Source organism: Lynx rufus, unplaced genomic scaffold, assembly GCF_022079265.1.
Source record: "Lynx rufus isolate CCGP_SWC_20201006 ecotype Redwood Valley unplaced genomic scaffold, mLynRuf1.p SCAF_3, whole genome shotgun sequence".
NCBI lineage: Eukaryota > Metazoa > Chordata > Mammalia > Carnivora > Felidae > Lynx > Lynx rufus.
The window spans coordinates 167967775-167982219 of NW_025814845.1; the positions used below are offsets into that span (position 1 = coordinate 167967775).

Genomic DNA, 14445 nt, shown 5'->3' on the forward strand with positions numbered 1-14445 from the left:
AGTTTTGCTGCATTGCAAAACCCTAAAGCTGATGTTTTGTTTTTAAATTTTTTTTTTTTCAACGTTTATTTATTTTTGGGACAGAGAGAGACAGAGCATGAACGGGGGAGGGGCAGAGAGAGAGGGAGACACAGAATCGGAAACAGGCTCCAGGCTCTGAGCCATCAGCCCAGAGCCTGACGCGGGGCTCGAACTCACGGACCGCGAGATCGTGACCTGGCTGAAGTCGGACGCTTAACCGACTGCGCCACCCAGGCGCCCCTGATGTTTTGTTTTTAAAGCTTAGAAAACACATTTGCCTTTCCAAGCTTCTTGATGCATGCTTCTTCTAAGGAAAACTATCCTATGCAGGCCTGATGTTTAAACTTTAAATATCTGTCCATCTAAGAGGTTGCCAACCTGAGTGCGCAGGTGTGAACAAGTGACCCTCCCAGCCGTCCAGGGGGGCCAGGTGCAGCCACACGCAGCCTCTCCAGCTTACCAACCCCCCCCCCCCCCCCAGGCTGGGGAGCGCCAAGGCCAGCAGTTGAGGGTGAAAATATGCAAGCAGCACTGGTTACAAAGGGGTATGTTTGTACTGTTACTGTGATGTCCTTCAATGGACTGCCAGATCTCTGTGAGCGTCCTCGGAGATCTGGAAAGCAGCAGCGCACAGTGTGACGACAGGAGAGCGTCTCCTGTAGCGGCACTCCCAGCAAGGCTCGACACGGCGTTTTCTTCCACGAGGCTGCCGGAAAAATCTCACGGGCGCCATTTCTTTTGCTTTCTATTCCAAGTATTCTGAGTTTCCTGCCTTCTTGGCCAGCCCTTAATTGCTATGAACTCCTCTCCTGAATTAATAAGCTCCTCCCGTGCTTGCCTCTCAGCCCGGCCCCCCTTGCATCAGAAAGACCCACGTGAGATCCTCTGGAGAATGCAGGCCTCTCAACATAACTCAGCAAGCCCTCCTTCCTGAACAGCACTTTTTCAACGCGTGGGGGGACGCATGCTTGCTGGCTTACTGGAAAACTGATCTTGAAAATAATCTAGAGGGAAAGGTAAGAAGTGGAATTCTGGTACACACACAAATATTTCAGGATTGAAAACTGGTCAGCTCTTGCCCAGCTCTTTTTGTGCCCATACACGGTAACTAGCCTCCTGACCTAAGAGAATGCGGTGCGTATGCTTTCTTGAATGGGGTCGTTCGCGCAGGGGTCAGTGAACATCTTTAAGGGACATCTGTCCATAAAGGAACATTGAGTAAGTATTTTAGGCTCGACAGGTCACATACACTGTCACATATTCTTCTCCCCCTTTTTTTTCTTTTAACAACCTTTTAAATATTGAAAAACCATTCTCAGCTCAAGGGTCTTCTAGATTTTCCCTGTGGCCAATAGCTGGCCAAGCCCTCCTCCTGGGAGTTCTTTGGCAGGGGAACATGGGCACTTAACTATGTAAAGTATAAGGTTGTTTGGGCCTTGGAACCCTGATTTGGGATTTCTTTTGAAGACTGAGGTAGGTCCTTGCGGAGGGATCCCTAGGCTAGGTGCAAAGCAGAACTGGTTGTCTTGATTCTGCCCCCCAAACGGTACCGAGCTGGGCCACACTGGCACCCTTTTTTGTAAAAAGTGGCAATCTATGGTAGGAAGTCTGAACTAAGGCCCATTTAAATCTGGGCCTATGCTGGCTAATCCTTGCCTTGATCTTAAAGGCAAAAATCACATACTCCAGGCATTTGAAAAGTTTCATTCTCAGGTCACTTACTACTCCCAATGGTTGGCAGCAGAAAAGCTAACGCGTAAACACACTCCCTCTTCACCGCTAATGCCACCCACAGTCTACAGAACAAACCCCATCAGAGGATTCAAGGACGAGCACGCCAGCTCACTCTGCTCCTGGGGTATCTAAAACACTGCTCATCGGTGGCTGGGTCTTGATAAGGGACAGCTTTTACCAGGGACTGAGCACTTGAATAGCTGGAGACCCGCGTTTCTGAAGCTGGACCTTTCACAGGGCCATTTACCTCCGTCCTCTCTGAAACAAGACCCCCACACACATCAGAGGCTGTACGAGGACGCCGCTCCTCCAACCTTCCGTAGATCTCAGAGACAAGTATTCTACCAATAACTTTTTCACTGTTAGAATATTCACTGTGAAGAGCAGAGTAAGAGAATTTGCGTTTCTTTTATACATATGTAATCTTTTCAAGTCATCAAGATACAGTATGCCATGTTTTAAATAATAAACAAGATAAAAATCTAACTTAAATAAGGGCTCCAGGATCTGAATCCTTTCTCTAATCAACGAAGTCTGAAAAAGCAGCTGATGGTTCTCAAAATAAACATTTGCTACCAACCAACTGAATTTCACTGTTCTAAGAAACAGCACGCACACACACACACACACACACTCATAAAAAGAACTTCACCTAAAAAAACTAGGTATGAGAATTCCCAAAGCTTCTAAACAAAATGAATAGGTGTAAAACCACCGATCTCACGTACACCAATCCAGCTGTCCTCTTTAGGTCTTTGTTTAAAATGTCGAACTTGTTTTCTCAAAATGTGAGTTTATTTCTTGTTGAAGTCAGACCCTTCTCTTAGTCCGGATTTACAGTGGTATTAACAACCATGGCCTCAATCATGGCCGTAATACAGAGAACCTGTAAGCATGGGGGTCTCCAAAATAAAAGCACTGAGACCATTTTTAATTAAGGAGGGGAACACCAACTCGAAGTTGGAGGAAACTAGAGCACAATTAAGCCCGGAAAAACGTACCACTAAGAAATGCGGACGTGCCTGTCAGTAGGCACGAGCTCCAGTTCTAACGATGTCGAAAGCGGTGAAACTTGAGGGATTTTCCAACTCAAAGACATAATGTTCTAAGGCTGCTGAAAGGTGCGACTGAGAAAGTCATTACCCGTGGTGAGGAAAGACAATGCATGAATGGTAATGGGGATTTTTCTACATAAAAAGAAATGAAACAATAAATTTTGAAGTGTGTGTGCTTTTAAAAGAAAGAGCACTGCATTCTCTCATCTTCTACCCTTAGCATTGTTCTCTCATGCACACACATTCCCTCTCTCTCTCACTCTTCCTCCTACACACACACGCTTCTCATACTTTCTCACACACACATTCCCTCCCACACTTTCTCTCACACACACTTTCTCACACATTCCCTCACATTCTTTCTCACACACACACACACACACATATTCTCTCATACTTTCTCTCACACATGCATTCTCTTTCCACACACACACACACAAAACACTCTCACACACACATGTGCACTGCTCTAGTCGTTATTTCACATCTTCCAGGACTATCAGTTTTAAAAAGTTACCTCCTGGTGCCTGCCTTTCTCCGTCTTGGGTATAAATGGCTTTGAGTTTTTCAGCCCACAAAGAAAACATGTAGTGACAGACCTGAACAGTAAGTGAAAACTACACACCACCCTCTTCAGCTTAGAGCTTTTGAGACGGACAAAAAGAGGACTGCGATTTCCGCCGGGCGGGTTCTGGTTCTGAGAACGCGACACTCGTCAGTGCCACCACCACTGATGGGAAACGGCTTTGCCATTCCCTCCAAAGGCAAAGTGCAGCGGTTTAAAATTTAACATCCCTCAGAGAAAAGCCAAAAATCTTAATCGGTATCCTATGCAGCAAAAACAAAGTCATTTTCCCTTTTTCCTCCACTTAAACCTGTATCCAGAACGGCTAACCGCAACACTTTCTGGACAGGCAGAGCTTCCGACAGCGGAGTTTGTTTTTGTTGCAAGGAACAAAAAAGGGAAAGCAAAAACAAAGCCGAAAGAGAATAAGCAGGAGAAACCCTGAGGCAAAAATGGCTTTTCCTTCAGAAAGTCTTCCTGGGCTCTCGAACTCCCGTCCCTAAGTTCACGCGGCCATCTTCTGGGACGGCAGGCCTTCCTCCAGCCAGAGGGTGGTGGTCGAAGCGCCACGCAGCGTCCGCCTGTGAATGCGCCGCAGCCGCAGCAGGTAGAGGAGGATGGAGAGCAGGACCACCAGGAAGCAGCCCGAGAACAGGTAGTGATTGTAGACAAAGGAGAAGCCCCTCCAGTGAGCGTGACTGGCCCGGAAGGTCTCCTGCTGGATATCCCTGGGCACCGGGACACAGAACAAAGAGGGCGAATCAGGCCAGGAACGCGATGTGACAGCGCACGGGGCACATGCCCTATCGGAGGAACCGGATTTAGGGCTCCGCTCGGAGACAAAAACTGCCATCCCGGTCTCCGGGGCTCAGTTTCTTTACCTCTGTAACGGAGGCCGCCTGGCCTAACAGAGGGTGGCTGTAAATATTAACAGGATACCACGTGAACGTGCATTCAGCTACCATCACTGTAACTTGGGTCAAAAATCAGAGAACTTTAAAAGAACTGCGAGGGTCTCACTACGAGCTGGACGCCAATGTGGAATCAGACCACCTGTCTGGGAGCAGTAACAGCCACGACTCACACTTTTTTGCGGTTAGCCCAGCTAAACGGATTGCTGGGACATGCTCAATTAAGTGAAGGGGATAAAAAAAATCCCCCGAAAACGAACTCCTCATTTGTGAGTGCACCAGGGTTGTTATGTGGGGCCAGCTGACAGCCAGGTCTGCGAACGCGAACGGGGAAAACGTCCATCTTTATTTTCCCGATTCCGACCGGCATTTCCACTAACCACGAGCGCAGACCACAAGCTACGGAGCGTCGGCACTGCTTGTGGCTTTGACCGTGGGGCAGCTCACAGGTCGCTGTCACATGGCGTGGTGGGGGCTGGCAGGTGCCTCCAGACATCGACACACATCACTGACATCACTGTACTGAAATTACAGGAAGCACTAGTTCTGCTCCCGGATTTGTTATTTCACGTTTTAACAAAAAAGAACACGTATCACTATATCGCCAATACGTTTTCTGTAAATATTTGATAAATTTGAGAAATATATTTGATGTCTATATTTCAATACTGTGGTTTCCTCTGTAACCTGTTATTGACTTCATACATTAAAAACAGTATTTTGAGAAGGAGTCCAAAGCCATAAAGGTGAAGAACCCCAGAACTAACCCTTCCGTGCAGGGGTCAGGGAAAGACACTTGGGAAAAATCAAACACTTTTGTGCTGCATCTGACGGGATGGGTGGGGTGGGAAGGATGCACTGCGGGGAAGACCAAAGTCAAAGTTCACTGACCACAGTCCTGCCCACGGCCAGCACTTGCCCCAAACGCCCACAAACCACAGCTGCCGGGCTGATCATAACCACAGAAAAGCATCTTTTGTTTGATTCTCGTCACCAAGTTCAGAGCCGTACCTTAACGGTAAAAACCGGGTCCTGTAAAGGATTGCTCCGAGGGTCCACTGAACCTCCTTATCGTAAACTTGTAAGGCTGTCTTTAAGTTTTTATAGTTGACAGGAAACGAAAAGCCCCTATGGAACACCTCAAACATCCAGGCAGACTTGAAGCACTGATACCTATGAACACCAAGCACAAACGTAAGTGGAATTCATTTGCTTGTCAAAATGAACCGGACGCCGAAACGGCCTTCCCCTGTGACCAACGCGGGTGCAAAGGCTTCCCTAGGCCTGCATCGAGCAGCCGGACCACCCATGTGCGCCTTTCCGGTTGATTTACTTGGTTTGTCCCCTTGTCCACAACCCCAAATAATTCACCTGTCAAAATCAATGAGCTCACGAAACTTGGTCTTGGTAGGATTTAATACATGGCCATGACATATTTTTACCTCAGGCGATCATTTACACTGATAAAGTGCCAACTTCTTTGGACCTCAGTTTATTATAAAACGAGAAGGCACAGGGTCCTTTTCAGCTCTGTTATTTTGTGATTTGAAATCCTTATCAGAGACTTCCTTTTGCAAAGTGCTGGGCTAGGTTAGTAATAAGACAGCCAATGCACTTAAATGACTTATCATGACAGGATTTTTGAAAAGCACCAAGTTACTAAGAAATAAGGCAGAATTTGATAAATGCCACTGGGGAGACATAATGTGCACTCTGGAGACTGAGGTGGGTGGCGTCTGCTTGAAGGGGCAGAGGAAGACGTGAGATAGCGCTGACCTGACTCTGAGGTCTGGGCAGGACTCCAACAAGCAAGGGACGGACAGGGGAACTCTAGGTGGAAGGAACAGCAAAAGTGAATAAAACACCGTAAGACATGTTTGGACACAAGTAGCTGTTGTCCTGTCTGAAAGGAGCCCAGGGTAGGTGAGGGGAAACAGTGACCGATGAGGATGCAAAAGCAGACTGGGGCCTGGGTGTGGCAAGCCAGGGGCCAACACTCGTGCATAGCTTCTTGAAACCGCCTGGGGACGGCCACCCACTGCTTACTTTAGCCTGTGGAGGTCGGCGTGTGAGGCATACAGTCCTCGGTCAAAGCGTTCCCGCAGGATCGACCACTTTGTTGCACAATAATCCTGGAAGAAATTTCACCCCAAATAAATCACCGGTAAGTGAACAGGTTCTTCATTTTAAAAAGGGTTTACCAAATTCATATTCATAACAACCATATCCTTCCAATTTAGGCAACACAAGCTTCACCTCTATGTGTAACGTGAACCCAGCAAATGCTCACTGATCAGCAAAGACCATGGTTGTTCTGTCTTAAAATTCTGCCAAAGTTATTGTTACAGAAAACTTCCCTGCCCACAACCAGCCTCTTCGAAACTGCTTAGTTTCCTCCTCTGTGACTGCCTGCGACTGGCGTAAGCTTCTGGAAGAGTGAAGTGGTACCTGAGCTGGTTCAGAGTGGCCGCCTGTGTCTGAAGCGACACAGTGCAAGGCTTGGGGAACACCAAGCTGATTACAGAAGGCTTTGTCTTTAGGTGAAGGGAGAGAGGTGCCATCTTTTCCTGAAGTTATTTGTAATATTATGTATTTTTAAAGATTTTTGCTTTGAGAGAGAGAGAGAGAGAGCGCGCACACGGGCATGTGGCCACAGGAGGAGCAGAGACAGAGGGAGGGAAAATCCCAGGCAGGCTCTGCACTGTCAGCGAGGGGCCCGACTCAGAGCTCAAACTCACAAACATTGAGATCATGATTTGAGGCGAAACCCAAAGTTGGACATTTAACCAGCTGAGCTGGCCAGGTGCCCCTGTAATAATATTAATAACTAAGATCTACTGAGCACTAAGGGCCTTTTCTGAGTGTAATACTTAAGACCACTCCTTGGCATGGCTATGATTCCAACATCTATTTCAAGGAGGAAGAAACTGAGGCTCTGAGAGATGGTGAAACTGCCCCAGGGAACACAGAACAACACTCAGTCTGGGGTGAGAGGTAAGGACAGACATTTGGGGCACAGGAAACACCGTGAATGAAGACAAGATGGGAAGTAGCTTGGATGCAAGGGCAACGAGTAGCTATGATTGGAGTAGGTCATGAGAGGTCGGGAGAGGAGGCCCCAGGAAGAAGGCACGCTAAGGCATTTGTGATTTATCCTGGTATAAAAGGAAGCCGCTGAAGACAATAAATAGAGAGGAGACTTGTGCTTTAGACAGGTCTGTCTCTGGGAGCGGCGTGACTGATGAATGACAGAGGGAGACCAGACGCAGGAAGGCCAGCGGGGAGGCTCCTGTAGTAGGGCGGGTGACAGACGCAGGCCCCGCTAGGGCGGAGAGAGCAGGACAGAAAGCAGGGAGGGCTTTGAGAAATGAATACAGGTAAAATAACATGCTTGATGACTGATTATGGGGGATGTGCAGCGAAGGAGGAATGAATGGTAGGGAGAAGTCTGGAACTCCTGAGTTCTGAGAGGTGACCAGATGGTCAGGGATGCCATTAACTGAGACAACATCGCAGGATGAAGGGCACGGGGAGAAAATGGTGGGTTTGCTTTGGGTCACAAAATCTAAGAGGCACCGGGCATGGAGGCTGGAGCCTCTTCTTGGTGGGCAGTAGTTGCGAACCATGAGCATGGAAGAGACAAGCTAGGAGCCTGAGGGTCCATACCCTTCCAAGGGTGGAAGTCCAGGATCCCAAGGTTTAGGGGGTATGAAGGTAGGGAACCCTGGAAAGAGCCTAGGAAAGCATCAGAAAGGCAGCGGCCAACAAGAGAACAGGGGTCCTGGCAGCTAAGCGACAGGAAGGCTGCAGGAATATGGCCTGATACCAGTGGCATTACTACAGAGCAATATGCAAGTCTGTCACCCGGAAGCCACTGGCCATCAGAGCAGTGCCCGGAGCGGTGGGCAGCAGGTGGCTCCCCTCGGATCTGTGACTCCTGCTGGGACTACCTCTTTCGCTCAGCTAAGGAACAGGATCCCCAACAGGTTGCACTACAGCCTTCCATCCTCCACCTTCCCCTGCTCTTGGGCTGGGCCTCCAAACGTGAAGGGGGGACACAGGCTGCCAGTGTCTACACCATTTCTCAAAAGCATGCAGGAGAAGAGGGTTTTTTTGAAGGTTACCTTTGCGGCTTTAGTAAAAGTAGCAGCGTTGTAGTCCCCCCCCATTCGTAACACATCCTCAGTGCAGTAGTAGAACTCCGAAAAGCCATAGAATTCGCTGTTCTGGAAGTGAATGGGGGGCTGGTAGACCCCGTTGAGGGAGGTCTGCGTCTCATTTGTTTTATTCATGAAAGGCTGGATGGTCTCTCGGCACAGGTCAAAGTCTCCTGTTCCCCGGAGGTACATGGTCTGCCCATTTTGCTGGATTTCATCCTTAATGTCCAGGGGTAAGCAAGGGTCCAGGTATGGGGTGTCAGGAGCCAGACCAGTCTGCTTCCCCAGGAGCCTACGGGACAAAGAGAAACTTGATTTGAGACTGGCAGAAAACTGTGTTTTCAAGCAGCGGCTGCAAGCCAGCGTTTCTCAAGACATGCTGTGTGGAACGTGAGCCCTGCAGGGTGTCCTGGGGGAACACGAAAGGGTTCCGGGATAACGAGGTCAGGGAAACAGGTTCTCGAGCTCCCTCTTGGAGGAGGTTGGTTCACCACCCATCCATACGTGCATACAGCAGACACTGTAACAGGGTCCAGTGAAACAGCTACCTGGTCAGATTACCAGAGCTTTCTGTACCCTGGCACACGGCCTGCACTCTCGGCCCGTGTGCCTGCGGTTCCGGAGCTCCTCTCGGTCTAAAGTTCACTGCAGCTGAATGCCCACCAACTGTGTTGCTTCCACTGTTCTGCCACTAGAGCTTGCCGGTGTAATCATACAGAAATGAAAAGTGACTACAGACAGAAGTAACTGGCCCCGTGCAAGCCACATTAGATGCCTTAGAAAAACACAATAAAGGCAAGTTGCTCGAAAACTGATGTCAAGTTCAGTATTAGCATGGTTTAAAAACATTGGGAAATGTGGGAAAAATCTAGAACTTTAAAAATCAAATTCTTTTACAAATGTCTGTTAAGCCCCTGGTATCTTTAAAAAAGCCAAAATGACACTGAGATGAGGTGTGGTGCATGCCAGAGAGATGACGGGTGTAGCTTAAGAAAAGACCTTAGTCCAGAGCAAAAGACTGGCAAACGAACACATAAATTAAAATAAGATGCTTGTGGTTTGATTCGATTTTTGATCCTCTGTTTTAACTGATTTTTTTTTTTAAGTTTATTCATTTTTGAGAGAGAGAGAGAGAGCGCGCACATGCTCAGGGGAGGGCCAGAGAGAGAGGGAGACACAGAATCCAAAGCAGGCTCCAGGCTGTCAGCACACAGCCCGATGAGGAGCTTAAACTCACTAACTGCGAGACCATGACCTGAGCCAAAGTCCGATGCTTGACTGACTGAGCCACCCAGGAGCCCAGGTTTTAACTGATTTTTAAAAATCAACTGTTGATCCCAATTGCTGTAGATAAGAGAGTGTCCACTGTACTACAGGCTCTGAGAATTCCCATGGAAAAGAAATCTTAACTGTCTACTGTAATGCGCTGTGCTCATGACTTCCCGGTGAAATTTCCCTGCATCTGTCATCCCATTATGTGTACTCACTGCTCGTCACCATTAAGCAAGCGAGGAGCAGAAAACAGCTTACAACAACTGGACCTGTTAGTGTTTGATGCTGTGATGTCACACGGGCCAAAAAGGCTGTTTACGTCTTCGGAGACTGCCACTCAACTGACAGGTTGGTTATTCCTAAACTCAGGGCAACTCAAGATGGACTTGAATGTAGTAAGTTAAGGTCTTCGCCATTAAATAAAAATGTTTAGTTTTAAAACTCAATTGCTACTAATAGAGAAATAGCGATGCGTTTCAAGGCTCAATTCATATGTAAAAAGTGATGACTAACATTTATAATTATTATCAAAGTCCAAGACTAGTCAAATTACTGTTTTTAGTTGCCCTATATCTAAATTAAGAAGTACCACTGAATTGTCCATTATACAAGTTTCTTGACATTAAAATCAATTAGTAAAAATTAACATCGCAGAAGGTGTTTCTCCAAAGTTCTAATTCATACGGCGCCTGGGTGCCCTCAGTGAAGTGGCCAACTCTTGATTTCCGCTCAGGTCATGATCTCATGGTTCATGAGTTCAAGCCCTGCATTCAGGCTCTGTGTTCACTGCACAGAGCCTGCTTCGGATCCTCTATTTCCCTCTTTCTGGCCTTCTCCGGTCATGCTGTCTCTCTCAAAAATAAATGAACATTAAAAAAAATTCCAAAGTTCTAATTCAAACATCACTTATAAAATATTTCTATTTTAGGTCTATTTATTATAGAAAATAATTATGCCACAATGTACCGTATAATATACCACGCTTAAAAAGAAATTATGCGACTACCTATCTCTCTCTCTTTTTTTTAAAGTTTATTTATTTTTGAGACAGAGACAGTGTGAGTCGGGGAGGGGGCAGAGAGAGAGGGGGAGAGAGAATCCCAAGCAGGCTCTGGGTCATCACAGGGCCCGATGTGGGGCTGGAGCCCACAAAGCCGTGAGATCATGACCTGAGCTGAAACAAAGAGTCAGGCACTTAACTGACTGACCCAGCAGGTGCCCTGGGACTACCCATCTCTTAACTAACACCACTCAATTAATGTCTGGAGCAGAAGAAGAAGTTTTTATTGTTCTTCCTATTCACACATGTGAATTTCTGGAAAGTGTGGTACTGAATGGCTCTGACTTGGTCATTCTTCAAGTTCAGGCCTCCCCAGGCTTATTAAGATTAAACTGATCAAGGAACTATACACTACCATTTATCTGTATGAACTAGGATTTTTTCCCCTCAAAATTGCTCATCAAAACAAAGAAAACAAAACAGTAATTAATAGGATATTTTATATAATCCCAGATTTCAGATATTTTTATTCATCCACACAGCTTTGCTCTTCTTATGAACTGATTTCAAATAAAAAACTGCTATATACTTAAACTGATAAAATGAATTTAAACTGATAAAGCATTGCTTTTGTTTTATATTTCTTCGATACCAGAATTCTTTATAAACTCATTTTTAAAAGTTTCCCTGCTAAAAATGTTTAAAACCACTAACTTAGACTTCTGGATCATTTCTTTCTCTTGAATACCTTCCTGCCCTATGGTTTTATCCACTAAATAACTGCACAGGCTGGTTTTCCAGAACACCACCAGAACAACACATAATTCCCTTCCATCATCAATGACAATTTTATCGTCACGTACCGCTGGCCCCCAGGACATCTGCAGTAGCCCAGGTACTGAGTTTCCCAGGGACTCTGCAATGTGAAATACACTACCCAGGGCTCAAAACTCCTACTATGTTAATAGTGAAATTTCTAATCCAGGGAAGTGTGGATTCGGGACTGAAGGCAGGACCCCGGTGCCCCTTCAATTATTTCTCAGCTAGCAGGGGAGTCGAAAGCTGACGGCGTGGACACACTTCTGCTGCTTGAGGTCTCCCTGCTTTGCCTGGAGAGGTGCTCTACAAGCAGAGACCGAGATCTGAAAGTGAACGCTGAGAAGCAGAAGGTGCTTTACCTGTTCTTTTGAACTGTGTTGGCAAATATTCGGTCTTCGTATCTCTGTCGAGCAGCATTGCCACCAAACCCAAGAAATGTGGCCACGTAGACCCGGTACACATGCTCAGTTTGGTGAACATCACATCCCAAGTTAAATTCAGCCAACAAGTTCTTAGCGACTTCTTCCTGCAGATGCAAGGATAAAAAACTTTAATATTTTAGGCAATACCATAACAATTACCTCCTGTGAAAAAGATCTATAAAGATTCTCATCTAAAAGCAGCAAAAGCTTCTGCTTCTGCGTTTCCCAAGGACCCTTCTAAGCATCCCTCTGAATTCAATATGACAATTCTGACTTAGGAAATTCCAGATGTGCTGCACATCTGTGATACCATTACTTTCTGTAAAGGGATGTGAGTGATGTAGTTCACATCCCCCAATCTAGAAAACCTACTTATGGAAGCCTATGCTTTAGGAATAATTCTAACCGTTGAAAAGTCTCTAGACACAAATATGACTTCAGCGATTCTGTGAGAGAAAAAAACTGGGTGTCATCTAAATCTACAACCTCAAAGGGGTTTCATCAATTATGGTAATATTTTATGGAGGAACATGCATACGCCCTATTCAATAAGCGATGCAAAATTGTATAAACAGTAATATTACAACAACCGTATTTTAAAAAACTATAAAGAGGAAAAAAATGAAAAGAAATACAAAATGGTAACAATGGGTTGTTTTGGGTGATGCATACACAGAAAACTTTTAGCCCTGAGTTTTCAGTATTTTTTCCAAACCTGCTATGTTATTTGTTTTTGTTTTGTTTTTGCTTTATCTTGAGGAGGAAAACATGACTTTTAACAGAGTGCAATAGTTTCTAGAGGCATGCCTGGATGAGAAGTAGGAAACACAAATTGTAATACTTGAATTTACAAAGCATTTTTCTTAAGAGCTTAATAAATATACCAGTAACATTTAGTGAGTGAACACTGGGTGCCTGGCAGTTAGATATACTATCTGCACTAAGCATTTCAGCTTTATAATAAGCCCACGTGAGAGGTACTTGCATTCACATTTACAGATGAAGAACCAAGTTCCAAGAACTTAAGTGACGTGCATCAGGTCACACAACTAGTGAGGCCAGCCTGACGAGGGAGCCTAGACTTGTCCAGCTGCAGCCTTTTTAAACCACTACACTATAGGATGGGAAAGTGCAGGAAACCAGGCTTTGGTGGAAATTTATAGCTGGGTGGAAACAGAATCGCAAAGACATGTAGCAATTCAGGAACACATGTAGAAACCTTTCTGGTGCTCACTATACAAGGCTGCCCAGCCTACTGGGGAATTACAGGCAGTGACTGAGAGCCACGAAGGGCATGGAGAGAAACAGAGGAACCCTGTTCAGAAATGTGCAAGCAGTGCATTCAAACCTCAGTCCTTTCCAGAAAAGTCAAAAGCTGTCTGAGCCTTATAAAAAAAAAAAAAAAGAAAAAAAAAAAGAAAAGCAGCACGTTCCCCAACTATAACTTAAGAAATATGATACCATTACATTAAGTTTTACAATATCTGTTGAGAAAAGAAGTGATTGAAGAGAAAATACAAACAAAAATTCAAGCATGTAACTGACATTTATACCAAACAAAAACTGTGAAGTTCAGAAAACAAACCAGCCGACTTCAATGAACAAACACAAACGGAGGTTTGCTTGGCTTCCTCCTGACTCCTTTCTCCTGGGTCGGGAAGGTGGGACCTCAGCAAGCATAGTAAGGGTGTGTTCAGACTCAGGAAACAAAACAAAAATGGATGGAGACATGTTAAAGGAAAACCAAAGCAAACAGAAGAAAATTTGACAGATAATAACCTGCTGTGAGGAGGCAAAGCTTACAGTTTTGGGAACTTCGTACGCTATCTGGGTCGACACGCCTCCCATGTCGAGAATACCGGCTGTCCTTTTACGGAGAATGGCTTCCCTGCTTTCACTGCCAGGAATGTTAACCTCCACAACTGCCTCCTCATCTGCAAAGAACAAAAACAGCCATCGGAACAGAACAAATCCAGAGCACTGAGACCCCGTGAAGAGTCCCCTTGTTTTCATGGTACTTTCAAGCCTAACTAGGCAAATACAATCCACTCCTCCCACCTGAAGTCAAGGTAATGGTGTGAAACGTTAGCCCCCCTCTCTGCTCCTACACACTCAGTTGTGTCACAAGCCTTCGCTCCTTTTCTATCCTTTGGATTAGATGGAACAGCCATCATTTTCAGTCAGACACATTAGTTGGAAACATGATACTTACCATCTTCAATATGCTCGAATCGTCCAAGGACAAAATTAATGCCAATCCAAGCATACACACCTACAGACATTTCACAGGGTGAAGAGAAGAAGAATAAAGTTTTAAGATACTTGGTACAACTCTTATCGATGCAGTCCGTGCAAACAACTCATTTACTTTACTCCCTGACAACCTGGGAAAACATCATCTGAAATAACGCATGCCTGTTGATGTATTTTATGTTTTCCTGGTGTTTTTCTGATACCTCTCAACTTTAAAATTTACGGTTTCATATTAA

The 14445-nt window shown here is 45.6% G+C and overlaps 1 protein-coding gene across 4 annotated transcripts in view; it reads right to left on the reverse strand.

Annotated features, from left to right (window-relative positions):
- Nucleotides 1-207: 207 nt before the first annotated feature.
- The window catches only part of ENTPD4 (ectonucleoside triphosphate diphosphohydrolase 4), a 36670-nt gene continuing 22432 nt past the window's right edge, over nucleotides 208-14445 (reverse strand). For 2 of the 4 annotated variants that reach the window (XM_047091397.1, XM_047091396.1), the window contains 8 exons: nucleotides 14169-14228; nucleotides 13736-13890; nucleotides 11894-12060; nucleotides 8411-8735; nucleotides 6333-6418; nucleotides 6063-6116; nucleotides 5298-5459; nucleotides 208-4103 (listed from right to left, as the gene is read on the reverse strand). In XM_047091397.1, coding sequence (XP_046947353.1) covers nucleotides 3881-4103; nucleotides 5298-5459; nucleotides 6063-6116; nucleotides 6333-6418; nucleotides 8411-8735; nucleotides 11894-12060; nucleotides 13736-13890; nucleotides 14169-14228 — 1232 coding nt within the window. In that variant the 3' untranslated portion in view covers nucleotides 208-3880. The remainder of the gene's footprint in view (nucleotides 4104-5297; nucleotides 5460-6062; nucleotides 6117-6332; nucleotides 6419-8410; nucleotides 8736-11893; nucleotides 12061-13735; nucleotides 13891-14168; nucleotides 14229-14445) is intronic. The other 2 variants (XM_047091399.1, XM_047091398.1) reach the window with 2 other exon arrangements.